This window comes from Nycticebus coucang, chromosome 14, assembly GCF_027406575.1.
Source record: "Nycticebus coucang isolate mNycCou1 chromosome 14, mNycCou1.pri, whole genome shotgun sequence".
Classification (NCBI taxonomy): domain Eukaryota; kingdom Metazoa; phylum Chordata; class Mammalia; order Primates; family Lorisidae; genus Nycticebus; species Nycticebus coucang.
This window is the reverse complement of record NC_069793.1, coordinates 29,576,896-29,604,582: the sequence shown is the minus strand read 5'-3', so window position 1 is coordinate 29,604,582 and position 27,687 is coordinate 29,576,896. Positions and strand designations below refer to the sequence as shown.

The 27,687-nt window shown below is 41.1% G+C and overlaps 1 protein-coding gene across 4 annotated transcripts in view; it reads right to left on the bottom strand.

Moving 5' to 3' along the window:
- Positions 1-17,628: 17,628 nt before the first annotated feature.
- SLC1A2 (solute carrier family 1 member 2) overlaps positions 17,629-27,687 on the bottom strand; it is a 161,355-nt gene continuing 151,296 nt past the window's right edge. For all 4 annotated transcript variants that reach the window (XM_053560074.1, XM_053560078.1, XM_053560076.1 and 1 more), the window contains one exon: positions 17,629-27,036. In XM_053560074.1, coding sequence (XP_053416049.1) covers positions 26,965-27,036 — 72 coding nt within the window. In that variant the 3' untranslated portion in view covers positions 17,629-26,964. The remainder of the gene's footprint in view (positions 27,037-27,687) is intronic.

The window sequence follows — 27,687 nt, the reverse complement described above, 5'->3', positions numbered from 1 at the left end:
TTCCATGTGTCTTCTATATGTCCCCAGCTGGCTGGTCCAGGCCTGATAATCTTATTTCAAGTGTGAGCAGATGCTTATAATTCTTTTTGAGGCATAGGCCCAGAACTAGCACTCTGTCAGTCCACCACGTTTTATTGGCCAAAATAAGTCATTAGTCCCAGATTTAAAGAAAGGGAAGAAGATTCTACCCTCTAATGGGAGTAGCTGCAAAGTCACATCGCAAAGAATCTGGTTACAAGAAGCCAGTTATCAGGATCATTGGTGCAATCAATCTTTCACAGATACATTGCATGATTCTTGTGTTCAAGGGCACCTCTCATGTTTATGCATAAAATATGCTCACCATTTGAGCCAGGTTGGCAATAACATTAATTTAGAAAACCTTAATCAATTTCATAGATTACCACAGTTTGTGGCAAAGGAAGGAAAAGAGTCATGTGTAAATATTTGTTTGGGAGATTTCCTGGCACAGGCATGAGCTTCAGACAAAAATGGACTCAGCCTGACTATTGCCTTTATATACACCAATAATAGTCAGGGTGAAAAAATAGTCAAGGACTCTATTCTATTCACAGTAGTGCCAAAGAAGATAAAATATTTGGGAGTTTACCTAACAATGGATGTGAAAGATCTCTATAAAGAGAACTATGAAACTCTAAGAAAAGAAATAGCTGAAGATATTAACAAATGGAAAAACATACCATGCTCATGGCTGGGAAGAATCAACATTGTTAAAATGTCTATACTACCCAAAGTAATATATAATTTTAATGCAATTCCTATTAAAGCTCCATTGTCATATTTTAAAGATCTTGAGAAAATAATACTTCATTTTATATGGAATCAGAAAAAACCTCAAATAGCCAAAACATTACTCAGCAATAAAAATACAGCAGGAGGAATCACGCTACCAGACCTGAGACTGTACTATAAATCGATAGTGATCAAAACAGCATGGTACTGGCACAAAAACAGAGAGGTAGATGTGTGGAACAGAATAGAGAACCAAGAAATGAACCCAGCTACTTACCATTATCTGATCTTTGACAAGCCAATTAAAAACATTCAGTGGAGAAAAGATTCCCTATTGAACAAATGGTGCTGGGTGAATTGGCTGGCGAGTTGTAGAAGACTGAAACTGGACCCACACATTTCACCATTAACTAAGATAGAGTCTCACTGGATTAAAGATTTAGACTTAAGACATGAAACTATAAAAATACTAGAACAAAGTGCAGGTAAAGCACTTGAAGAAATTGGCCTGGGCAAATACTTTATGAGGAGGACCTCCCAGGCAATTGAAGCAACACCAAAAATATATTACCAGGACCTGATCAAACTAAAAAGCTTCTGCACAGCCAAGAACACAGTAAGTAAAGCAAGCAGATAGCCCTTAGAATGGGAGAAGATATTTGCAACCAACAAAGGTTTAATAACCAGAATCCACAGAGTACTCTAACATGTTAGCAGGAAAAGAACAAGTGATTCCATCTCAGGCTGGGCAAGGGACTTGAAAATAAACTTCTCTGAAGAAGACAGGCGCATGGCCTACAGACATACGAAAAAATGCTCATCATCCTTAATCATCAGAGAAAGGCAAATCAAAACTACTTTGAGATATCATCTAACTCCAATAAGATTAGCCCACATCACAAAATCCCAAAACCAGAGATGTTGGCATGGACGTGTAGAAAAGGGAATACTTCTACACTGCTGGTGGGAATGCAAACTAATATGTTCCTTTTGGAAAGATGTTTGGAGAACACTTAGGGATCTAAAAATACACCTGCCATTCGATCCTACAATTCCTCTACTAGGTATATATCCAGAAGACCAAAAATCACATTATAACAAAGATATTTGTACCAGAATGTTTATTGCAGCCCAATTCATTATTGCTAAGTCATGGAAGAAGCCATCGACCCACAAATGGATTAATAAATTGTAGTATATGTACACCATGGAATATTATGCAGCCTTAAAGAAAGATGGAGACTTACCTCTTTCATGTTTACATGGATGGAGCTGGAACATATTCTTCTTAGCAAAGTATCTCAAGAGTGGAAGAAAAAGTATCCAATGTACTCATTGTACTATATAGATTTTGTAGTGTATGAAACAAATTTATAGCTTTCATATGAAATCTATAACCCAATTATAGCCCAAGAAGAAGGGAAAAGGGCAGTGGGAGGGGAGGGGTGGGGAAGGGAGGGGAAGGGAGAGGATGGGTGGATGGTAATTGGTGAGAACACATTTACAGTGCATCTTACAAGGGTATTTGTGAAATTTTGTAAGTGTAGAATATAAATGTCTTAACACAATAACTAAGAAAATGAGGTGAAGGCTATGTTAACCAGTTTGATGAAAGTATTTAAAATTGTATATAAAACCAGCACATTGTACCCCCATGGTTACATTAATGTACAATCTATGATTTAGTAAAAAAAAAAAAACAAAAAAGGACTCAGGTTTCAATAATGATTCTACTCCTTGATTAACTGTGCAACCCTTTTAAATTCTCACATGCATTAAATACTTCAAGTCTTGATTTTCTTATCTGTAAAAGAGGGATAGTAAAACCATTATAGTGTACCTATGAGGATTAAGTGGGATAATAATTAATCACCATCATCTCCAACTTTTTAACAGCTTTTAAATGTGTGTTGTTTGGGGGGATGGGGTGGAGGTGGTGGAACCAGATTATTTCAGAATCCAAAACTCGTTCTAAAGGAAGCCCTTTGACTTTAATAAAAAGTCCTTTGCTTTCAAAAGAGCAAAGAGTCCAAGAAGCAAATAGCTGGCATCCTTTGATGAAGTCTTGGCCGTCTAAGTTGTGGCTGCAGAATAACCAAAGTTGGGCATCCACCCATGACTTTGATCATGAGCTCCAGGAAATTGTCCCACTCTGCCCCTACCCGGGTCAACCTCCTTCCCCTCTTCTGATTCTACCTCTCTACCTGTCCACATGGTGTTGATGTAGCTTTTACTCTGGAATTTTATTATTCTGCCTGTGGGCATGCCTCTTCTAAGATATGACAAGCCTCTTCAGAGCAGAATCTGGTTTGCACCTCCAATGCACAAGAGAAAACCCAGCTCAATAATAACTTCAAAAATTATCATCTACTGAGCATAGATTTTGCATATTTTTGAATGTTCCCTACAACTGATGAGGAAGAAATCCTTATCCCCCCAAATAGGTCAGTCACCTGAGGGTGCAGAGCAATTCACTAGGGTCCTCAAACCACACAAAGAATCAGAAATGGAAGTCAGCTCTGAAGCTTGGTAAATTGAATCAGAAGCTTGGTAAATTGAATTTGTTGAAGTTAAAGGATTGTCTCCAAAAGCTGCAAACCAGGTCAGCACTCCAGAGCTTTGTGTGCCTGATGGGGTCAAGGAGGCTTCTAGAAACCACTGAAAAGTTTTGGGGATGAGTAAGTGAAGATACACTCATTATTTAGGCCTTATTGGCAACAGAATTAATTTAGGAAACCATAAACATCCTCACTGATACAGTGTTTATTGGAAGGGGGAGAATCAGGTCATGTGTTAATATGACTGTTGCCATGATGCTGCAGGCAAAGGGTTGGGGAGCAGTACGTCTGCCTGAGTACCCTAGCCTCAAGCCCCATTGCTTGCCTGTGTTGACATCTGGTCTCCAACACCAGTAGTTTGCCTGTCATGCCTCCCTGTAACCCGCCTCCTCCATCCCACTCCCTTAGGCTTCCAGACTGCTTATCTCATCATGCACTGACTACTGTTTTCCAAAGGTCTTGTCTAAACCACTTCCTCCTTCCTCACTCCCTAAAGAGGAATGGCAAAATCTTCAGGAGTTTAGTTTTAAAAGGGTGGTCTTTAAGACTCTCAGTTCAAATGCAGCCCCTGCCACTTACTTATGTATTATTGCGCAGTTCTGTGCCTCAGGATCCTCATCTGTAAAATGGGAATAACAATTTCTATTGGAAATAATGCTGAGAGATAAATAAGATAATTTATGTAAAATGATAGAATATAGTAGATGTATACAAATTTCCTTCCCTTACTCCTGTCATCTTCAACACTTGTTTTATATGAATATGTAGTAGGGACCTAGATAGAATATGAATCATGTTTTGTGGGAGGTCAGAGGTGTTCTTTTTTGTTTGTTTGTATGTTTTTTAATTTTTATTATATTTTATTAAATCATAGCTGTGTACATTAATGCAATCATGGGGCACCATACACTGGTTTTATAGACTGTTTAACACATTTTCATCACACTGGTTAACATAGCCTTCCTGGCATTTTCTTAGTTATTGTGTTAAGACGTTTACATTCTACATTTACTAAGTTTCACATGTAGCCTTGTAAGATGCACCGCAGGTGCAATCCCACCAATGACCCTCCCTCCGCCCACCTCCACCCTCCCGCCCCTCCCTTTCCCTCTTCCCCATATTCTTAGGTTATAACTGGGTTATAGCTTTCATGTGAAAGCCATAAATTAGTTTCATAGTAGGGATGAGTACATTGGATACTTTTTCTTCCATTCTTGAGATACTTTACTAAGAAGAATATGTTCCAGCTCCATCCATGTAAACATGAAAGAGGTAAAGTCTCTGTCTTTCTTTAAGGCTGCATAATATTCCATGGTGTTCACATACCACAATTTACTAATCCATTCGTGGATCGATGGACACATGGGCTTTTTCCACAACTTAGCAATTATGAATTGGGCTGCAATAAACATTCTGGTACAAATATCTTTGTTATAATGTGATTTTTGGTCTTCTGGGTATATGCCTAGTAGAGGAATTATACGATGGAATGGCAGATCTATTTTTAGATCTCTAAGTGTTCTCCAAACATCTTTCCAAAAGGAATGTATTAATTTGCATTCCCACCAGCAGTGTAGAAGTGTTACCTATTCTCCACATCCACGCCAACATCTCTGCTCTTGGGATTTTGTGATATGGGCTAATCTTACTGGAGTTAGATGATATCTCAAAGTAGTTTTGATTTGCATGTCTCTGATGATTAAAGATGATGAGCATTTTTTCAAATGTCTGTAGGCCATGCGCCTGTCTTCAGAGAAGTTTCTCTTCAAGTCCCTTGCGCAGCCTGTGATGGGATCACTTGTTCTTTTCTTGCTTATATGTTTGAGTTCTCTGTGGATTCTGGTTATTAAACCTTTGTCGGAGACATAACCTGCAAATATCTTCTCCCATTCTGATGTTACTGACAGAACAGAACAGAACAACTTTGCGGGAATTTGTTTCTGTCCCTGCTAAATTCCCCTGCAGAAGAGAAGCTGTTTTGAGTTTCCAGAGCCTGTGCCTGAGGCCCTGTCTTTGCTCCTGCAGTTTTGTATTTGGTTACCTGTCAGTTCTAGCCTCCTATCTTCCTTTGTCTATAGGCTGATGATCTCCTGAGGGCTGGGTGCATCTTAGGCTCAGTGAAGCAGTCCTCTGGGTCAGCCCCGCCCTGGGAACTTTCCAGCTCTGTGCGTGTGTTTCTAGTTCCTGCACTCTACCCAGGCCGTTACCGCCTCAAATCCTTTACTCACCAGGCCTGCATTTCTGTCCCAGATCTGTTCTGTGGTGGTTGCCACCTGAGTAGATGCCTGGCCTCCTCTGGTTGCCTAGGTAGACATGGGGTGTGGCTTTGGAATATCTGGGAGTGAGCCCTATTATTGCCAAAAGATGACTGTTGTTCTCTGCCTCGGGACAACGCCGCTCCGGTGTGGTTCCCTCTCAGCCGACCATCCTCTCCTCACTCCCGTGCCCCAGAGTCAGCACTGACCAGCTGCATTTTAGGCCCTGTACACACCCATCAAGAAATCACCCAAGAATCTGGACTCCTGGGGAACAAGCCTCCAGACCTCAGAGTGAGAGTGGAGGGGAGTGCTGGGAGCTCAGAGTTGAAGGTAGAGAATATATACAGTTTTTTTCAGTTTTATGCCTGGCAGGATAACGCTGTGGCACCCTAGGAGGGAAGGTAGGTCCAGTTTGTAGAGGGTCTCTCCCGTGGAGTGTAGTGGGAGGACCTTTGAATTCTGCTCATTTGTTTGTGGGGCACTCCGAGCTGTTCTCATGGGGGAAGGGACGCCCATCTGCTTGGTGATGGATTTTGTACCTTTTGTGTGTATCCTTGGGGTTGCAGCTCACCTCAGCGGGGTTGATGTGCATTCTTCAACCTTCTCTCTTGGTGCAGCTGTAATCCACCAGGTTACTTGCTAAATTTCTGTCCTTTAACTCTCCTTCTGGACAGGAGCCTGTTTGGAAAGCTGGCTTCAGTCAGCCATCTTGTCTCCGCCCCTTGGAAGTCAGAGGTGTTCTAAGAATTTCTGAGCCTCCCCCAAACTGTTCTTAGAATTGGGGTCCTAATAGCCTAACCCCTCCCACCCTAATATTTCTAAGTAGCCATCAAAAAGGAAAAGAGATTCCCTCTGCTGTATTGTGGACAAAGATGGAATATGTAGGCTTATTGTTGGACAAAGATGGATATGTAGGCTTATTGTTGCCAATATCTTACCACACAAAGGCCCTCCCAGAGCCAAGCTTCAGGGTGGCCCCTAGACAGGGAGAGAGGAGAAATAGGGTTGAAATTCCAGGGGCCTAGATCTAAAGATCCCAAAAGTCCTAGATCTTGGGAACTCATCCAGGCAGAAGTGGAGAGACAGGTTTTCAGTAATAAAGGCTTAAGGGCAATTCACATTTCAGGTTGCGTTACTAGAGTTCAGGTAGAGCTTTATTTTTATCTTTTCCTCCTCCAGGATTCTTTAAATCTCATTAAAAAAATAAAGAGGGAAACGTCAGGAAAAGCTGTCAGAAGGATATAAAAATTGTTAGAAGAACGCCAAGATTTCAACACTGGTTCTGAAAGAAATGAAGTCAGTAACTATTTCATAAGAACTGTCTATGCATATATAGCAGATATGTAAATCCTGATGGGTGTAAAGTAATCCTGGAACAGTCTCAGTAAGGACAGCCTCCTGCTGCTAATTCTCAGTGGGGTTTGTTGGCTGCATTTCCAGTGCAGGTTGGATTGGATACACCTGGCCTCCCTTCTCTCTGCTCTCTGAACCCACTTTCACTGGGTTTGGGGGCACAGCAAGCTCAGAAATACAAAAGGCTGCTGAGTCATTGGCCACACTGGACTCTCTCAGGACAGCACCATGCTGGGACCTCACTCAGTAGGCAAGGAACCCTTAATTCCTTGTTTTACATCACTTCCTTCTTGGACAAAATTTCAACCTTTGTGTAGAAGCTAAATGAGGAAAGTCTTCTGTGTTCATCCAGCAAGCTAAGGATGCAAGGAATGGGAATTTCCCCCACCTTGTTTCATGCTCCTTCCAGAAACTGTTTTCCCTGATATTTTCAACCATCTCGTAGGCTTTCTTTGGCCTGTTCATCATGCGCCCCCTAGAGGTGCTTCTGAACATCCCCTCAGTCCACATGGAAATTGGGTGTCCTGCCTGCCTTGGGTTCTTGAGTCCTCAAGGCAAAACCAGGAAGAAGGTGAAGTCCTCAAGGCTTAGAGTGGCATGGGAGTGGGACTGTGTTGTCTAGGTGGGACAAGGGTCAGGGAACAACTGGTGGTCCATGTTGTTCTTTATAATTAACATCTGTGTATTGAAAAGGCTTTATAGATCATGAAGAGAAGGACACGTGATGGCTGCAATTTAATCATCGTTTCCTGAACACCTACTGTGTGCTCCCACACATCCTCATCTGAGCATCACAGAAGATTGCAGCCAAGTATCTGCCATGACCAAGGGTGGTGCAGGAGAGGATTAATCTACAATGGCTGACATCGGCACTTCCAATCTACCAGACACTCTCTTACACATGATGGATGTATTAACTCAAGCTATTTAACCTCTATGTAGTTTAATAGATAAAATAGAACGTAGCTTAAAGAGATACCAGAATTGCACTAGTTAATATCTTAAAGATCTTAACACAGTGCCTGACACACAGCACAATATGCATGTGTGCTAAAATTAAAAAACTGGAATAAGACTCAGCACACCCTGGTGAGATAAGTATCATGTTATTCTGTATCTTCAGAAGGGGAAAACAAGTCACAGGAAATACAGTCACTTCACCAGTACCTGCTGTATTCCAATGTCAACAGCCCAGAGCCAGAACGTGCTCTCTTAATTCCTATGCCTTACTGCTTCTGCCTAAACACACAGATCCTTTTTCATTACAGTTTCTGAAGAGGGTTGGTGCATGCATCAATGAGCTACTACACAAGTTTCCAAATTATCAGGGATTTTAAACCATTTATGTCTATTAGTAAATTGTAAGTGCAGCACAGATTACTTGTCCATCTGGTGTTTGAAGAAAAGATCAATACTATGCCAATCCTTGGTACCCAATTTTCACTTGGAATTATTCTTTTGGCTAGGTGGATTGGCAGAAAGAATCTAGGACTACCCAAGGAAGAGATTGTATTATTTGTTTGTTTTTTTATCATTCCTTAAAAAGAATTTAACATTAAAAATACAAAAGTAATGACCTACTCCATTTCTACCGAGAGGTAAATAGACAATCAAACATCTGTTTTCAGGAAAATGTTTTATTCTCAGAAATTTATGCTGGAAATGTTTTCTCTTGCAAAAAGCATCCTTTAATCTTGTTAACAAATTACACAAATGGATCAGGTTTCAAATTGTATCAGCATGATTGGCTGAATGGAGATTTCCCTCTGCTTCCTGGGGTTAGAGAAGGGTGATTCAGACAAGATACTCTTTAATGTCAAATAACAGTAAGGTAGCTGATAAATCACCTCAAGGGAAAGGTGGATGCAAATGCTCTTCCAGCATAATAAATTCAGGGTATGCACTCTGCTACAAAGAGTGTCAAAATGAGTGGGAGAAAATGGAATTTGACATACAGGTTAGAACAGGGAATTTCTGAAAGAAATTAATCCTGGAGGTAAGAGATGTATTTGATTTCAGGTAACCCACCCCTTCAGTTCCAGACACAAGCTCCCACCCCTGAGAAACCCAGGGGACACACAGCCAGACCTCACCCTTCTTCCTGTGGAGGGATAGCAACATGAAGGAGGGAGCACTGTTGGGGTCTCCAGTGGAAGGTGGGAGAGGTGAGGGGAGAAAAGGAGCCGAAGGGGGCAGGGCGTGGATCACAGGTACTCCTCTATTTAGAGAGGGGATGAGTCCCTAGAATACATCGTAAGTCTAAAATGCACTTAATATCCTGACAAACGTAAAAGTTGAAAAAGTGTAAGTCAAACCATCATATGCGAGGACCACCTGTCTTCCATGGGAAGCGGTTGTGGGTACAAGAAAGGGAGGATTGTGGGGACACCAGAGGTAGATGGAGTTAAAGGAAGAAAGACCATGTCTAGGGATTGAAATGAGGAGAAGAAGATGTATTTCACATTGCTGACCCCAGGAGGAAGCATCTCTCACACACATGCACACGTACGCATGCGCTGAGATATGCACACACCCATGCATACATAGGCGCACACATTCCAACTTGTGTGGCTAGGGGTTGAGGAAACCCAGTGTCCCTCCTCCCATTCCACCCCTGCTATCATCACGTAAGGCTTCCAGACCATAAGTAGTGGGGTAGAGAATCTTCCAAAAAAGTTTCATGTTCCCTGTAACATCCTCTACACCTAGAAGAGCGCCTGGCACATGGATACTCAGTCATGTGTGTTGAATAAATGCATAAATGGATGATAGCGAGACACTCCATGTAGTTTTTTAAAAAAGAAGAACCTAATTCACTGACTGGAGTTTGCCATTCTTCCAGGGTTTTTGAACAGGGATATGATGTCTGATTCCATCTGATCCGAGTCGTAACCTAGAACTAAACTGGGAATATATTCCCTCAGGCCAACTGCTAAGTGGCTAGCAGAATGTCACCTATGCCAAAGTGGACATAGCTAGCGGAGCAATGGTATATCTGAGTTTCCGATAACATAGCTGTTTTTTAAATCTCACTTTTAATTTGAAATGGATATAGAAAGAAATCATTTTCTAAGATTCTGAAACTTTTTAGCTTCAAGCTTAGGCCAATAACTATTACATTATAGCTGCAGAGACCGACTGTATCTCTTCTGTCTTTTCCTCCATCCTGCCTTTGGAAGCCTTTAATAGCCGAGTTCCTCTTTCTTCAGAGCAGGTAAGCATCATTTTCATAGACACTATTTGTCACTGGCACTAAGAAATGTCTTATTTTGTTTCCAAATGATATTTACACCAGAGAAGAAACCTCTAAGCAGACACACCAGAGCAGGAGATAAATTTGCCTGATGTATCAGGCAGTTGTTTGCAGTATAAGCAACTGCAAACTTTTGGTGACCTCAAATAGCACACATTCATTGCTCATTCATGCTATATATGCATTACAGGTCCCAGACAGGCTCTGTCATCATAGTAACTCAGAGACCCTCACTAATGGCAGTTGCCATGTACTGTTTCTGTTACCTGCCAGAGGGAAAGAAAAGTTCTAGAAGTGTAAATACATGTAGATCTGGAAAAGGAAAATGCTTCTCAATCCCAAACAACACATGAAAAATAGAGAGATGCTTTATGCAATAAAAGGCAAATCAGCCTCAAAGGCAAGATCAGTTCAAGTGCATGATTATCACATCTGTTGTTAAAAGCTTTGCATGAACTGATGTGCCATCCAGTATATTCTCTCACTTAAAAAATGGCCAAGAGAAAAATAAATGTGAGGATGTGTCTCTTTGCCTTAAATCTGATTGGCCCAAACTACCCACAATTAAGAGACAGGGATGTATTTTTTTAAAGGGCTGTTAGTATTTGAGGCTGATTGGAATCAAAGAGATGAAAGCCAGCAGAGATTAAGAGCTGTGATGCCAAAGAAATCATCTTAACTAGAAAACTCTGTAACTGTTCAAAACTTAACAGGAACTCTGAACCCTATCTTTCTGGGAGCAGAAACTGTTAACAGGGCAACAAACTCTGCTGGATTCTTTGGGAAAACAGAGCCAAAAAAGTGGGAAGCGTTGTAACTAGGAAGACTTCCAGGCCAGCTTCTTCTTAGGTGTGTATGTTCCCCTCTCTGAATCTCAATGTCCTTACCTGAAAACAGGGAAAGTGACAGGACCTACCTCACAGAGTTGTTACGAGGACTAAATGACTTCACATTCATAAGAGCCCACCACATAGAGGCATGTGGGTATTGGAGGCTTTGGGAGGTGCTGCTGGGGCTCTGCCCAGATCCCCTCGCCAGGTGGGTGCACTCATTTCCCAATGGCTGTGTTGACAGCTAACAACTCACTTCTGACTCCTTCTCTAGGAGGTGGCTCTGGAGAGTGAGCCACTGAGTCCTTCTCCAGCTCTGCAGACAGGAGCTGCTCTCTGTTCCACCCCAAGGTCATACCCCTTCCTATAAGTAGTCCACAGCCAATGACTGACTGATATGGGTACTCACAGATACTCCCTTTCCTCAAAGGAGGGAAACTCACAATTAGACCTTCCCTGAGATGATCTTGATCTTTCTTTCCCTAGCCTTCTTCCTTCATGGCTTTACAGGGCTTCCCAAAAATTACTCTCTCAAAAACATCAAGTGAACTTGAATCCTGCCTCAAGCTCTGCCTCTAGGGACCCCAACTTAATTAATCAATAATTATGTTATTATTAATAATATTAGTCAATGATTTACTGTTAGTAGTAAATTGCAGACTCTTAAGGTCGTGGTCGTGCTCAGAACCTACTGCCAACTACAGAGGGCTCCCTCTGAGATGGTTCCAGCACAGCCCGGGAGGAGTTCCCCAAGCCAAAGAGCTCCTACAAGGTTCTCCCAAGTTCTGCTCTTGGAACAGTTAGGGGAGGAAATGAGCGTCTCTGGAAGAAGACAGGGTGACAGAGAAAGTAGTGATGGGAAGGGTAACTGCTGGGAATAGACCTGGCCAAGGGAGTTCTGGAGGGTCCCGCTGGGTTGGGCACATTCCACAGAAATGGCCTTTCTCACGACATTTGTCTCTCCTAGTACATGCAAAGCTGTCAGCCAGGGACTGCCCAGGGGACTTCTCCAGGGAAGAAAAGAGTTGCTTCATTCTGGATGTCCTTTTTCCTAAAGGAGGGACCAGCTCAGGCTCCCATGCCAGTGAAAGGCGACTTTGGCCTGACTGAGCCTTACTTTCTTTCCCTGAGGAAATACAGCACCTTCTTCACTGCCAAGCCTCAGAGCCTGGGCAAGTAACAGAACATCAGATAACATGAGCTCATCAAAGCTTCTCCAGAGTGGAGGAGGAGTTATCCGAGGCTGGGTCAGGCGAGGTCATGGTGTATCACCGAAGCTCAGGTTTTTGAGAGGGCAGCTGGGCTGTGGGCTATATGCTGGTGTGTCTGTGAGATGTGGGTGGGAGAGGAGCCAAACTGGGGAGAGAAGATAGGACTTCTTCCAGCTTAGTCACTAAGAAGTGTGATGATGATGTGATGATGTCAATAGTGATGAGGATGATGTTGATGGTGATGACGGTCATGATGATGATGGTGATGATGGCTATCACTCATTGAACCTTACTATGTGCCCATACTGTGTCAACTCCTTTATGGATGATCTCTCATCAAATCTCCTACTTCATGATTAGTCCCATTCCACAGATAAGGAGAGTGAGGCCAAGGTAACAATCCAAAGTGCCATAACTAGAAAAGGGATGAACCCACAATTTACCTTGGGTTCACTTAAATTAGGCTATCGGTTTTCCTCATCTGTAAAAAGACATTGATTGATTTCAGATAATCACCCTCTGAGGTCCTTTGCAGCCTCACAATCTGGACTGGGCTGTGTCCTCCTCAAAAGATGAACGAAAAGTTTGGGATCAGCTGGAGAAGGAAGACTGTGTTCCAAGTGAAATTTTTACTCAGATGAAAGCAACTGGGAAATTCTGCAGCTCCCCGCCTCTCTGAGCAGTTTGTTATCCAGGCCTGGGAAACGTCTGAGGGATGACAGAAGCCACTGGAGATTTCCAGGAAAGCCAGATCATGCAACAAAAGGAGCCCAGCACAGATGACTGCAGTGCTGCCTGCCTTTTTGCCTTAACTGGAAGCCACTAGATTTTTTCCAGACAGCATTTGGAAGGCTAAACTCTGATTACCAGAAATAACAGGACTAAAAGGAAAAAAAAAGATTCTGAGGTTTTACATATTCATTCACCTGGTAACAAGAAAGCAGAAGCAGTGGGGTAGTGTTATCTTAATCTGCCGTATGGAATTCTTTAAGGTTCAAAGTCACTGCTTTTAAATGTTCAAGAGTAAAAACAGTATTTTCACTGGTTGGCTTTATTCTTTTTGTATTCTTTTTGGACAAACTTCATGGACCCAATTGGCCCTCTTGAATGTGAGCTTGACACTGTGGGTCATTTTTTCTTACAACAACGTGGGAATTACATATGGCCTCTTATGGTCTCAGTGGAAGGAGGAATTAATTGAACTTTGAAAACTACCAGGAAGAAAAAGTATTCGGCTAAAAACGTTTGCGTTTTGGCCAGAGACACCACAGTTTTCTATGCTGTGCAACCCCCGTGGAAATGTGCGTGGGTATCTCTACCCACACCTTCCTGTCTCGGCGGACAGGTGATTAGTGGGAAGAGCCTCATGAAAGCTCCCTGCAGGTCCTTGAACCCTCTGTCACCTGAGGCCCTTTCATGTCTAGAGCCCTGGCTTCCTGTTTGTGTCACCGTGCCAGGAAGGAGATGCCCACAAGGCTCAGTGCCTCAGGCGGCGGGCCTTACTGTTTGTCCTCTTCAGACACATTGCCCTTTGTGGTTCTAGATCTTCCATTGTTGGGGGGGAGGGGGTTGCTATGGACTGAATGTTTGTGCCCCTTGCCCCAAGTCAAGTGTTGAAATCCTAACCCGCAATGTGATAGTATTCAAAGGTGGGGCTTTGGGAGGTTATTAGGTCATGAAGGTGGAGCCTTCATGAATAGGATTAGTGCCTCTATAAAAGGGACCCCAGAAGCTCCCTCATCCACTTCTGCCCACAAGAAGTGGGCAGCCTGCAGCCCAGAGGAGGACCCTCACCAGAACCCAATCATGTTGCCATCTCCAGGCTCCTGAATTATGAGAAGTAAATGCCCGAAATTGATAAAGCACCAGTATTTTGTTATGGCCATTAGAACTGTTTAAGATAGGGGTGCTTAAGAAGGGGCTCCGGGCAGTTCTTGGAATACATTCGGGGACTTTTTGTGACTTCCTGTAACTCCGTCTGACACTTCATATCAAGGTGAATAGCCCACTGACGTCAGGTGGAGACAGCTGGGCCTAACATATTATTGCTCAAAGAGAGCTCAAAGGCCAAGTGGGCACTGTTTAGCTGCCGTCAGACCTGTGCTCGAAGGCCTTATCATGTAAGCCCGAGGAAAGAAGGCCTCAGCTTTTAGTCTGAGATTCCCCTCCAAGAAAATAATGTCTTTGCTTGCCTCAAACAGCCAGCAGTGTCTGTCTGGATTTCTGTGAAATTACTAGCAATGCCTGGATTTCTAGGGGATTACTAGAAGTGCAGGGATTACTAGGGGTGCTTGAGTGGTCCACAAGTGAGCCCACCCATACACAAATGAGTGGAAGGTTTGAACAGGAATTTTACAGTCACACGTTTCTTTTTTTCTTTTTTGAGACAGAGTCTCACTTTGTTGCCCAGGATAGAGTGCCGTGGCATTGTAGCTCACAGCAACTTCAAACTCCTGGGTTCAGGTGATCCTCCTGCCTCAGCCTCCTGAACAGCTGGGACTATAGGTGCCTGCCACCATACCTGGCTAATTTTTCTAATTTTAGTGGACATGGTGTCTTGCTCTTGCTCAGGCTGGTCTCTAACTCTTCAGCTCATGGGATCCTCCCACCTCCACCACCTGGAGTACTGAGATTATAGGCATGAACCACCTTGCTCAGCTCCCCACCTCACATACATTCTTTTAAAAAACTGCTTCTACATTAAAAAAATGGAGACTTTACAGCCTTTGTATTAACCTGGATGGAAGTGGAACACATTATTCTTAGTAAAGCATCACAAGAATGGAGAAGCATGAATCCTATGTACTCAATTTTTATATGAGGACAATTAATGACAATTAAGGACACAGTGGGGGTGGGGGAAGGGGAGAGCAGCGAGAGAAAGAAGGAGGGAGGGGTGGGGAAAGGAAGAGCAGAGAGAGGGAAGGAGGGAGGGGGTGGGGCCTTAGTGTGTGCCACACCTTTTGGGGGCAAGACACTATTGTAAGAGGGACTTTACCTAACAAATGCAATCAGCGTAACCTGGTTTCTTATACCCTCAATGAATCCCCAACAATGAAAAAAAAAAAGAAAAAAAATTGCTTCTACGTGTCCATGTACCAAAGCCTCCCAGATCGTACATGCATAGGAGACATAGACAAGAATGCTCACAGCAGACCTGTTTGACATAAAAAAAAAAAAAAAATCTGGAAATGAGGCACTGTCTATTGGTAGGAAAACCAATAGACAAAATGTGACATATTTCGCCTGCTATCCTGTCACTCTATAGCAGTGAAAATGAACAAACTATAAGTACTTGAACCAGCATGGATGCCCTGAGAAATACCATGTGAAGCAGAACAGGAGTTGTTCTAAAAGACCACATGCATTATGGCAAGCTCCCTTGCATAAAGCTCAAATAAGCAAAGCTGGTTTAGGCGTGCATATGTATGGGATAAAACTGGTTTTACAAAAAGCAGGGGGATGACAAGTACGAAATTAAAAGCAGGAGATTCCTCCGGGGAGTAAAGCAGAAGCATGAGGTGAGGGAGGAACACGGGTGAAGTATTGCTCTTGGCAATGTTCCTGTTCTTGCACTGGGTAGCGGTTTGTGGGCTGGAATATCAGGACTGAGATATCAGTTACATAGATTCTTTTGTAAGTATGAGATATGATGTTGAGATAATAAGATTAAGAAATAAAAACATATCTGTAGTCAGATGACTTACCTGGGGTGAAAGAATTCAAATTTGGAGTTCAAAAGCTTAGAAATGAGCTAATCTGGACTCTAAATTTTATGGATACCAATGTCACTTCCACCTTGGAAAGGAACGTGGGCACATTTGTATGACTCTGTAGTGACTGAGAGCAGAGCTCCTTTGTCATATCTCTCAGTACAGAATTGCTCCCTCCATACTCACTCAAACCTCTACGTGCATTTTTCTTTTTCCTTTTCCTCACCCAGTGGTAAGTAAAAGCAACACCCAATTGGCCCTCATGATGAATGGATAAAACACCTTTGACCCAGAAGAGAGGGGATCATACTCCTTGAGCAAGCAAAGCCAGGTATCTCTCTAGCCATGTCATGTTTGGCAGGAGTGGTTTTTACCAAATTTCATCTGTACTCAAGTATTCATAAGAAGTTTACCTTCCGGGGCAGCGCCTGTGGCTCAAGGAGTGTGGCACCAGCCCCATATACCAGGGGTGAGGGGTTCAAGCCCAGCCCTGGCCAAAACTGCAAAAGAAAAAAAAAAAGACCTGAAAAAAGAAAAAAAAAAAAAAAGAAGTTTACCTTCCCTGCAATTCCTGGCTCTTTGCTACTTTAAAATAAAATGGCAGCTTGGAAATTGACTGGTAAGTATATTTTCTGGAGTTAAGATTTTAATAACATTTTGAATGTACCTGGGATGTAGATGTGGCTGTGTGGGAAGAAAAAATATGTCATTTCAAATGAAGTGTCCATTTTCAACAATTTAAATAAACAGCTGACATTGGTGAAAACATTTAGGATGTTATCACATCTAAGCAGTTTATTTACTTAAAATCAAATATTTCTCTCCTTTCTGCCCCCCCCAAAAAAAAAAGAATGAGAGAGAACAATTCAGTGAGTGAATCTAAGCTATCTACCAGTAAGTGGCTTGGAGTGTGAAAAGATAATCTGCCATCCTCTTATAGGGTAGACTCCTATTCCCATCCCTTTGATTATGTAAGAATCTCATCACGCTAAGCGTTATGCTGCTGAAGATAAGCATTTTATTTTTTAAGATAAGCATTTTTTCTTCGTTACTTAATGCTTTCCATTTGCTTTCATAGTAATTATTTTTCCAATACTAACAGAAAATTCACTGTGCTGGACTTACTGAGAAATGATATATTTATATACTATCCATTAATATGATTTCAGGGATTTTCACAGCCTGGTAGTCATTAGAACTATTCACCAGCTATTTTTAGTTTTCTTCCTGTGTACCTGGTAAGGTTGAGCTTCCTTGCCTGTTTGAAATTAGGTGGAGTTATGTGACTTGCTTTGGCCATTGATATATCGTGTTCCCCTTTTCCTGCATTGGCAACTGCAGAAACATGAACACAGAGCTTCTCTCTCATCCCTGAGTGAGGACAGCGGGGAGCATAGTCTCCCAGCCAATTGGTGATGGACATGTTACATGAGTAAAAAATAAACTTTGGTTGTTTTAAGCCCCTGACATTTGGGGGCTATCCCATGGATTCATTGATTATATGCCATTTTTGTCCAACCCACTAACTTTAGATCATAAGATGTGACTCCACTATGTATCTAGGCTTCCTGGAAAATATGCATTTGGATATGGTAGCCTTCAATCTGTACATTTCTCCAAAAGGAGCACTGGAGTCCCTTACTGTGTAACCAACAATTGGTCTAAAATGGAAATTGACGAAGAGGCAACAACCAAGAGGAATTGGAATTCACATTTATTGAAGGGAGATATGTACACAAAAGTTAAAACACTTAGTGAAATTTTGGATTCACAGGTTATTTCCAGTATATAAAGAATATCCAGTTATTTTACACACAAAATGTTACAGTAATCAGTCCACATTGTAATAAAGCTTAGAAAGCTAAAGGTGGAAACAAAAGACCTCAACTACCCAAAATGTGCTTAGCTAACAAGGCATTTTCTAGTACCGTATATAAGAAACAACCAAAAATTCAGTTGAAGCTCTTATCTTTCTGCATTCATTAGTGTTTAAACACTATGTGCTATATATGCTCTATGCAACATGACTTCAGACCAGTGGGGATTGTGAATGTTAGGAAAGCAATTATTATTTCTTTCTGAACACAAGAATCTTCAAAGAGAATCCTGCATACAGGCTGGTTTTCTTTCATAAATTTTCCATCCTGAATTTGACAGGAGTTGAAGTAGCCACATCTTCAAGGAAAAAATTGCCTGTCCACTGTATTCCCCTCACTACACTCATCTGGAGAAGCCACTGCAAGTTAATGTGCTTCATGCCCTTGAATATCTTAGGCTTCTCTCCTTTTGAGAAAAGAGAGGGACACTTAGTGTTCTCTAAAGCACATGGCTCTATCTTCTCTGTCCTTGGGGAAGAGAAAGGGGTTACAGGAACTCTAGACCTCATAGCATTGTATTGAGTGATAATTATACAGAATGTGTGTTTTAGGAGGCAAGTGTGTATTTTCACTAGTTAATCTCATCATTCATCCAAAACATGCACACAGAGCATATTAGGTAGAGAAGTTTATACTCCCTCACATATGTGGGATCTGTGCTTCACCAGTTGCCCCTCTGGCTACTCATGTGCTCCTAGTTTTCTACCTTTCTGCAGATAACTGCATCGTTTACAGCCTGAACTGTGCTTTTGTGGGATTTCACCTGCATGGCAGTTAGTCAGCAAATGTTTTTCCCAAAACCTGACTTAAGAACCAAAGGGGGACAAGGCTCTTCAGAACTTTAAGTCAGGAGCATCATGAAGAGTATTTGGCAACCGGACAGGCTGACCCTTCCCTAAGGACATGATGCTAACATGCACAGGGGCCAACTAACCTTTTGTCTCTTTGAGCCAAATCCACCAAGTGAAGGAGGACTGTAGATAAATGTCCTCATTCTAAACCTACATAAGCCTAGATAATCAAAAGCTCCACAGTTGCATTCACTGCATATTATACAGACGTGGGATGACCTTTCACTAAGAACCAGGACACACACCCAGCCCATCCCTGCTCTGAATTGCATATTTACAAAGGTGCTGGACACACACAGACTTTCAAACAATCATCAATACAAAGGATTTATAGATAAGTTCTTCACTTAAATATATCCCCCAGACCACATTGAGAAAGAGGAGAAATGATTCACAGCCAGATATCTAAGAAGGGTAAAAAGGGTTTGCAAAACACCAATCAACACATCTACTGCATTTAGATGAATAGCCAAAAATAACATATAAATTAAATTACAATACATCTATACACAATTTCACTGAAATTACACCTAGATACCTACATTATAGCTACACAAAGTGCATAGGCACTGTTCTTCATGCGTGAACCAAGTATCAGAGTGTACACACAAGAGTTTCATGCTTTGACAGCTGGCTGTACTTGAAAACAGATACAATCGTTGCCAGTTGAGGGCATATCTAATTTGTTTGCTTAATGAAGAGCAAGTTCAAATACATATCAGTACATTTTTGATGTAACTGACTACTTTTTAATACTAATAGAAATATTAGTCCCAACACCACATCAAAAACTGTGTTTGGCGGAAGACACCTTGTTTTTGCACTGGCTATTATTTTACCTTTTGGGGAAGTTACATAGTTTGTGGTTATTCACCTGAGGACAGAATCTACCTGGGATGCCTCTAAACAATTTCAATGTGATTCTAAGCCCCCACTTCCAGCCCCCAGTGATACAGTATTGCTTCATAGCTGGTACTAAAAAATTTTCTTTAAAAAGTATGTGCTCAGTTCATGTAACCATGTGACACTGACTACCAATTTGCTTGGCAAAAATTAATTGCAACAAATCTGTCCTGATTTTGTTTCTAATACTCATACTCAGTCTCTGTTACTCAAAATTTTTCTGAGCCAATTTTCACATACACATTTAGAAAACAAGGAAACATTCTAATATAGAAAGAATTCCACTATTATTACCTTGTCTTCGATAGTCTTAGAGAAAAGCAGAATTAGAATGCTCAACTGGAAAAACAAGGCCTGGTGTCAAAAATAAGAAATCAGCACCATTCCTTGAGTTAAAAAAAGATTAATCATTTAAGACATATATCCTAACCAGCTAAGGGATCTAAACAATTCCTTGTTCTTAGTGGTCATTTTGTTCATTGCATCACTAAGGACTGGGTTCTTAAATTTTTCAAATTTTCAAATGTGATTATGTAGTCAGGAAACAATTGATGGCTCTAGATTGCTATAGAAACTCCTTGTGCTCTAATTGGTTGTAATTCTACGTGTGTGGTTATATAGAAAATACCATAAGAAAATATCTGTCTGTAAAATTACAGATACTAAGTGGATTAATTCAGTCTACACTGAGTTCTTTGTGTTTCTGAATAATAGATACAAACCTATACCATTATTAAAGGCTAAATTAATATTAAACATATACTATCCAGGATTATAAATACACTTTCTCATGCTCTTTATAAATAACAGCAAAGAATCTTGGGGATTTCTTTAAAAAAGAATGTAAGATTGGGCTGGAGGAATTTGTGGATTAGGGGTGCAATACTGATCAGAGGGCAATAGATTATTCCTGGTAACAGAGATTTTTACCAGGAAGCCAAAATATATCTGCTGGCAACAAGATCAAATTAGATTCACAGTTCGCCAGCTCTCTCCTCAAGCTGTAGAAAACAAATAGAAAAACAATATACAAAAATCCTCAAAAAAGTAGTCTTTTTATATACAAATCTCTATAGTGATCAGATAATCTGATCCGTGTTGTGCAACATGGAGATGCAATGCTGAGGTTTTCCAGGAGAAGGAGGAAGGGAGGGCATTAAGGTCATTTATAGAAGAATCTAGACATCAAAGGATGTTTCTAGGAAGGAAAGTAACTCTCACAGAGTATTAAACCAGCAAAGAGCCAACTTTCTGATCATATATTTTAGAGAATTTGGTCCATGGGGGAGACACCTCAGAGATGTGCTGGACCAACTGCCTTGGCTGGTGTGTGTATTTGTCCCCAATCAAGGCAACAGGCTGTTTCCTGGGAGGCAAAATTGTTGCCATGAGAACAAACAGAGCCCCAGGAGGAGGGAGGTTCCACCTGCACCATCCCCATCTCTACAGAGATGGACAAAAAGGTAACAGTTGGTTGTCAGGTTCTGGCACTTGCCCAGGGATTGAGGGGTATCTCCAGAGGAACTGGGGGCCTGTTGCTGCCCATTCTCTAGGTCAAGTGCTGACTCTGCAAAGCAGTGAGGTCTCTTCCAGTAGTGGTTTTATGCTCAACATAAAAGGGCCCTGCCTTGAAACCAGAAGGACTTTATGAAACATCAAAATGGATACTTGGGCTGGGAGTGGAAAGGTGAAGCAAGGCTGGACATGGGAAAAAACTAATCAGTATATCAGGATATCATTTAGAATGAATGAAATAGGAACTCATTTTTCCACAGGTTCTTATACAGATCAATTAAGAAATCATGTTTATCTTGTGGCCCATGCATCAGGTCTTTTGTGCCAATGGAAAAAACTGACAAACATACAAAGCCCAATCCTTTTAAGCCCAGTTTTATATCTCAATCCCCCAAACGTAAAGAGCTGAAGTCTTCTCTAGCAATAAAGGTGCTTGCAACACATTAAATACCAACTCTACTCTGTGTTTAGCAAAGTTTGGACGAAGAGCAAAAATTCAAGCAACGGTGTCAGAAAGGGCAAGGGGTTGTTCAAAAGTGATGGCTGGTGACATGCACCTTGTGGACCAGGCAAGTGTCCCATCCACCCTGGAAACTCCTCAGGCACTGAAGAGGGAGATGATAGTCAGAAAACTCCATTCTGGTCAGTGAGAGCTTTACTCCCTGCAAAGTGATGTCCATGATAAAGGACAGGGAAGTTGGAATATGAATTCAATCAAATATCCTTGCATAACCCTTCAGAGAAAGTGCTCCATCTAGCTGACTTATGAATGGATGTGCACATGTGCATACAGTCAGAGGAGAGAAGGTATTTACAGATAATTGCTGTGATTGTGTAAGTCTTGCACCAAATTTCATAAGAGTGTTCAAGTTCTGCCAAAGGCTCCCAAATTCCCATACTGGGTTGGCAATTAGGACTGTTCAGAGAAAATTGTGTGTTTTGGGTATTCAGAGTGGGCTCTGTTGCTACAGCAGGAATGATGCAAGAGTTTGGGTGGGGCTATCCGTTCATCGGGTCCCCTCATGGTGACACTGGCAGCACTTTTCCCTGAGCTGAATTGCTACTTCTACTAGGACAGTGAGTTGAGGTAAAGGGAACTTTTATAAAAGGATGTTGGTTGGTGTCCCAAAACATCAAACTATGGATGCAGGTGGCCACCTTCCAAGCTTGTTGTTAAACAGCCAATGAATTTAATTTCTCCCAAAGGAGATGAGAAAAATCTAAATCAATTATTCATGATTGTGGGTTCCTCCAACATAAAATATAAATAACATTTTATTTTATTGAGCCTCTTAATAAAGAAGAAAGTAAAACAGAGATCCTAATACTTTGGATTCATAGGGCTAGAAGGGAACTTTAATCATTTAATCTAATCTCTTCACTTTTTCTATGGGAGAAAATGAGTTGGGACATAAAGTGGCTTGTGTAAGTCATACAGCTAAAAATGGGCAAAGTCTACATCAAATGTCCCCTTTACCAAACCGTGTTATTTCTTATCATCTCTATGTCATTGCCTGCATTAACTATGTTATTCTATAAAATTGTATGCTATTCAATTGAGATTTGCTGTTATCTATTCTAAAACCAACACTTGCACAGACTTGTGTGATGGTTTACTAAGTTGTCTCTTTATAAAGCAGCAGTGATACATAGAATAAAAGGAAAGGAAGGGGAAGAGCAGAAAATTGGGTTTTCCTTTAGAGAAAATCACAAGGAAATGTTTGCTCAATATTTACGTATTTATATTTAGCTTTGAACTCACTCCACCCAAAGTCTGCCTGGGTTGGCCTTGAAGTGACTCTTCTTGTAGAAGATGTCTCAACATTGGGACCATTAATTTTCTTTGACAACTACATTTAAAAAATTCTCACTGTAGAGTTCTTTCAGGCTCTTTGCTTTAATTTAATCTTCTTATGCCCCAAGACCTGGCATTCTTATTTAAAGGGCAAGTACAACAATAACTGGAAATCCCATTTGGTCCTTTTTTTTGGCTTGGAATGAGTTCAGTTGGAGAACAAGCAAAGTAAACCCATAGCCCAGACAGACACCTGGATAGCCCTGAGAGTTAGGGAGCAGCTCAGTGGGAAAAAACACCTCCACTAGGGTGTAACTGCTGTGCACTTTTAGTCATCAAACCAGGCAAGAGCTGCTGAGACTTGTTTTTTAGGAGTCAGAACTACAGAGAATCATCTCTGAGCAAGAACATACCCATGTGGATTTATTGCTGTGTTTCATGGGAAAATATTGCACAGGTGGCAGAAGCCTTAATTCTGACAAAAGCAAAAAATTATAACACAGATTTTGCTATTGAGAGCAAAGGAAAGTGTGATATTTGCAAAACCATGGCAAGATAGGGGTTTTTTTTGTGGGGAGAGACCCAGTACATTGAGTTTCCCAACCAGTTCACTCCAAAGGGCTTTTTGATTAGCTACTTTGGCAAAGGATACATTTCTCCAGGCATGAGTGAAACTGACCTGAGACCACCTAATTAACTGGTCATTGGGATTCCTGGCATCACCTACCAGGAATCAGCCCATGAACTGAATTTTCCCTAAGCCCTTCTCAGATTCCATGAGTCTAAATCCAGGATCTAGGTATTCTGACACTCTTCCTTCTCGTGAATATCCAGGCTGAGGAGGAGTCAAAGAGGAGAAATATGTATTTGTCCTTTATGGGGCATGTTAACTTCCACAGGCAACAAGATCATGGGCTTCATTTCTCCATACACTAAGAAACAAAATATTGAATCTGATAGCTCCATGGTTCGGATCCCATCACTTAACATCCTATATTGGGGATTTGTGTCATGTAGGTGGTCACCTTGACTCTCTGATGCTGTTTGTATGGGAGCCACAGCGTTAAAAGTCTAAGGTAAAGTGTTGCTTTGAGAGTCAAGCTACTCTTCTCACTTGAATTTGAATCATTGAATTTCAGTGAGTAATAATGATGATTCCAGTTGAGTTTCCCAAGGGCAAGAATGAGAAAGAGAAGGATTAATGTCTACTTAGTTGGCTTTCTCTGGAATGATTTTGATTCCTAAAAAAAGTGAATGAGCCTATAATAAATTGGTGTTGCCAAAGTCCTGACGCATGGGACTTAGGGGCTGCTGTGTACATATCGACCCTGCTGTCTCCGTATGTAAATGTAACATTTATGCATCAAATGTTAGTAGACTATTACAAGCATTCACAGCTATTTAGACCTATTAGGACAAATCTACACATATTACTGACAAGTTATACTTATGCTATTTAGATAAAGGTTATTACAGGACTACTCTGATCCATTTGTTCTGCTTATGGCACATGGGCTGGGAAAGGAAATCCCCAATGGGAATGACATGGGGAGAGTAAATGAGGCCTGAAAAAGCCAGAGGTCAACTCTATGTATACCCTAAATTCACAGGCTAGTCCTGAGTTTTGAAAAATTGTTTCCTTTTAATATGATTAATTGGATTTCCAGTTAAACATGACCTCCTAAGTATATTCTCATGAGATGTATTATATATAGTCTCAAACCAGAGAAACCTTATTTGCTCTGAATACATTATCTGTTTATATATTTATAGGCTAACAAGATAGCTAGGGAAAAAGTGAAGATAAAACAGCCCAGAAAGATTTTTAGGCAGAGTTTTGAGAAATCAACCCTGTGACCACTCCTTTAAGAAACATGAGAGTGTATACAAATGTCAAGTCAGCCTTCCACAGCAAAAATCCTTGCCTGCAACCTTCTATTTACCATGAGAAAGCTCTTGGAGCATCACTTAAAGACAGTCTCAGCCAATGTCAAAGCAAAATCTAGGAATTGTCCTCCTGGCCCATAATGCCTACTGTCAAGGATATATTTTCCACTACTACATTTGAGTATATCTTTGGCAACCCTGTTAACTGCCCATGGAATGAAAATAAAGACCAATGTCATTTCAAAACCAAAACCAAAATCTGCTTAATACTGTCAATAGTGATCCTGATCCAAAAATAACTAGGGCTTAGAAGACAAAAACAGCTAGAATCTCACATCTCTTGTATATTCCAAAGGTGTCTGATTTGGAAGACAGAATTCACAAGGAGTAGGTAATAAAGGGCACTTTAAGCCATAAACACCCTCACCTCAGAGAATTTGGGTTCTGTAACCATGAACATCTCAGCAACCTTCTGCTGATCTCAAATGATAAGCCCTACTCCTACCCATGGACTAGGGTTCTACGCACTCCTCAGAGTCAGTGGTGCTTTGTTTATTAGTGATTCATGTCCCCAGCTCACTCTCAAACCCAGCGACCTTAGGAAAATACTGTGTGTTATTCAATTAAAAAATGATAGTGCAGACATTAAACATTTAGCTTCTATACCCAATCATTAAGGATTCTCCGGCTGCCTGCCACATGCAAGGCACTGTGCTATGTCTATGGTATTATTTATCCCTTTACCCTTTCACAGCCTTAAACAAGATTCCACCTGTGAAGTTGTCTAGAGTCATTCTTTGTTCTCACGTCATAATTCAATCCTCCCTAGACTCTCTCCCATAGCAGTGTCACCTTTATAGAATTGTGTACAGATGTTTGTTTTCTGTCCCTTTCCACTCAGAAGACTGAGGAGAAAGACTGGCCCTGCTTCCACCTGTGTCCCATAACTGGTTTTATGTGCTTTGACACACACAACACAAAGCTTTCTACACATTAGGTAAGTAACGGGGTTATTTTGTTTTGTTTTACCAAGAGATGATACCAAAGAGGCACAATGGACACAAGTGTCCTCCAGGTGCAAGGATGCTAAAATGATCAGGCCTTCTAGATTGATGAGAATATGACTGAAATAGTTTGCAGATTAAAAATGTCTTCTTAGGGGGTGCTGCCTGTGGCTCAAAGGAGTAGGGTGCTGACCCCATATACTAGAGGTGGAGGGTTCAAACCCAGCCCTGGCCAAAAACAGCAAAGAAAAAAAAAATGTCTTCTTAGTTAGAAACCCCCAAAAAGAATCATATAGGCGAAACAAAGACAAAAAAAAAAAAAAAAAAAAAAGGTGGGGGGGACGACATAGTTTCACTATGCCAGATGAATGAAAACCAAACATAACTGAATCTGAATATTTAAATCTGGTTAAACTTTATGTTGACTGTGCTCTCTTACTTTCATCAATATGTACAGTGGTTATATGTAAAATACTTCTTAATCCATGATCAAATTTAGAGATGATTATGAAACATACTCTGAAATTTCAATCATTATTCACACAGACTAGATAGGGTGGGACAGAAACACAATGGGCCCCATTATCAGCTCCTTGCAGAGTCTGGCTCCCACTAAAACTCTCTTTGAAACATTTATCTTAAAGAGTACCTAGACAATAATTTGTTAGAGTTCCCTAAGACAGGTATTTGCTTTTAATCAATGTATGTGCAAACTCTGTAAGACGTGTAAGGGGAGTTACTTCTAGAGGCTTCTAACAGAATCTCTTGTGCACAACAGGGGGACATGGAGAACACTTTAAGGAATGACACACAGTGGGTCTGCTCATTTTCCCAGGTCCCCGGAGTGTACCACACTGCTTTAGTCATGGCTCCTGGGAAAAGAGCATCCATGTTTCTGCATCTTGACAGAAAAGGGAAGCTGGCAGGAACGTGTCTTCAACTCAGATTCCTCCAGCAGCATCCATTCAAACAATCATAATACCAGTGAGGAAATTAGACGACTATAAAGCGTTATTTGGCAAAGACACAGCACCGTGCCTGTCATCACTGACTTATAATAGCTCCTCTAAGCCTCAGCTAACAGATTAAGTAAACATAGAAATATATGAATTTTTTTCCTTTTTAAAGAAAGCTTGTTTATGTCATCTTTTACCACAAGATATGCTGGGGAGTTTATGCAAGAATTTGCTGAGAGTCAGATTCTTATTTTTCACGTTTCCAAGGTTCTTCCTCAACACTGCAGTCGGCTGACTTTCCATTGGCTGCCAGAGTTACCTGAAAATAATTACCATCAACATCCAGCTTACAGTCCATGAAGCAGAAAAAAGTCCAGTTTTTGGTTATGTGGAGAAGCACCAGATCCAAGGTTACACATGGACTACGTGATCAAAATACTAGTTTTAGATGGAGTTCCCTCCAAATCGAATTTGAATTTGTCTTGATTTTCAACAGTGATTTGTGAATTTCAAAACTCCACATTGCTTTAGGGGTATTGAGATACTACAGATGCTTTGCAATTTGGGGAATAATGTCTTTGTTTTGAGGATTGTGAGGTGTCTGACTACTCATAGACCCATCACACGTTCACATAGTCCTTAAAATAGAGTGCCCATGTGTTCCTCCAGACAACCACAGAGAAAAAAATCCAGAACTAGGCAGCTAGTTCTACTCATGCTTGTGAAAGGTTCAGTTGCAATGAGGCCAGGCGGACTTTATACATACCAAGTTTTAAAAACAGAAATCGTGTGGGTTTGGCTCTACCAAATAAGTTATCTCAGCTTTAAAAATTAAAAAGAAAAGAGGAGGGTGAGTAAAAGGCTGAGGTCAGTGACAACGTATATCTAAGTTATTTCACTGCAGGTATTTAATAATTAAATATAATTAATAACCAGACCATTTATATCATTCTCCTCTGGCTCAAAGTGA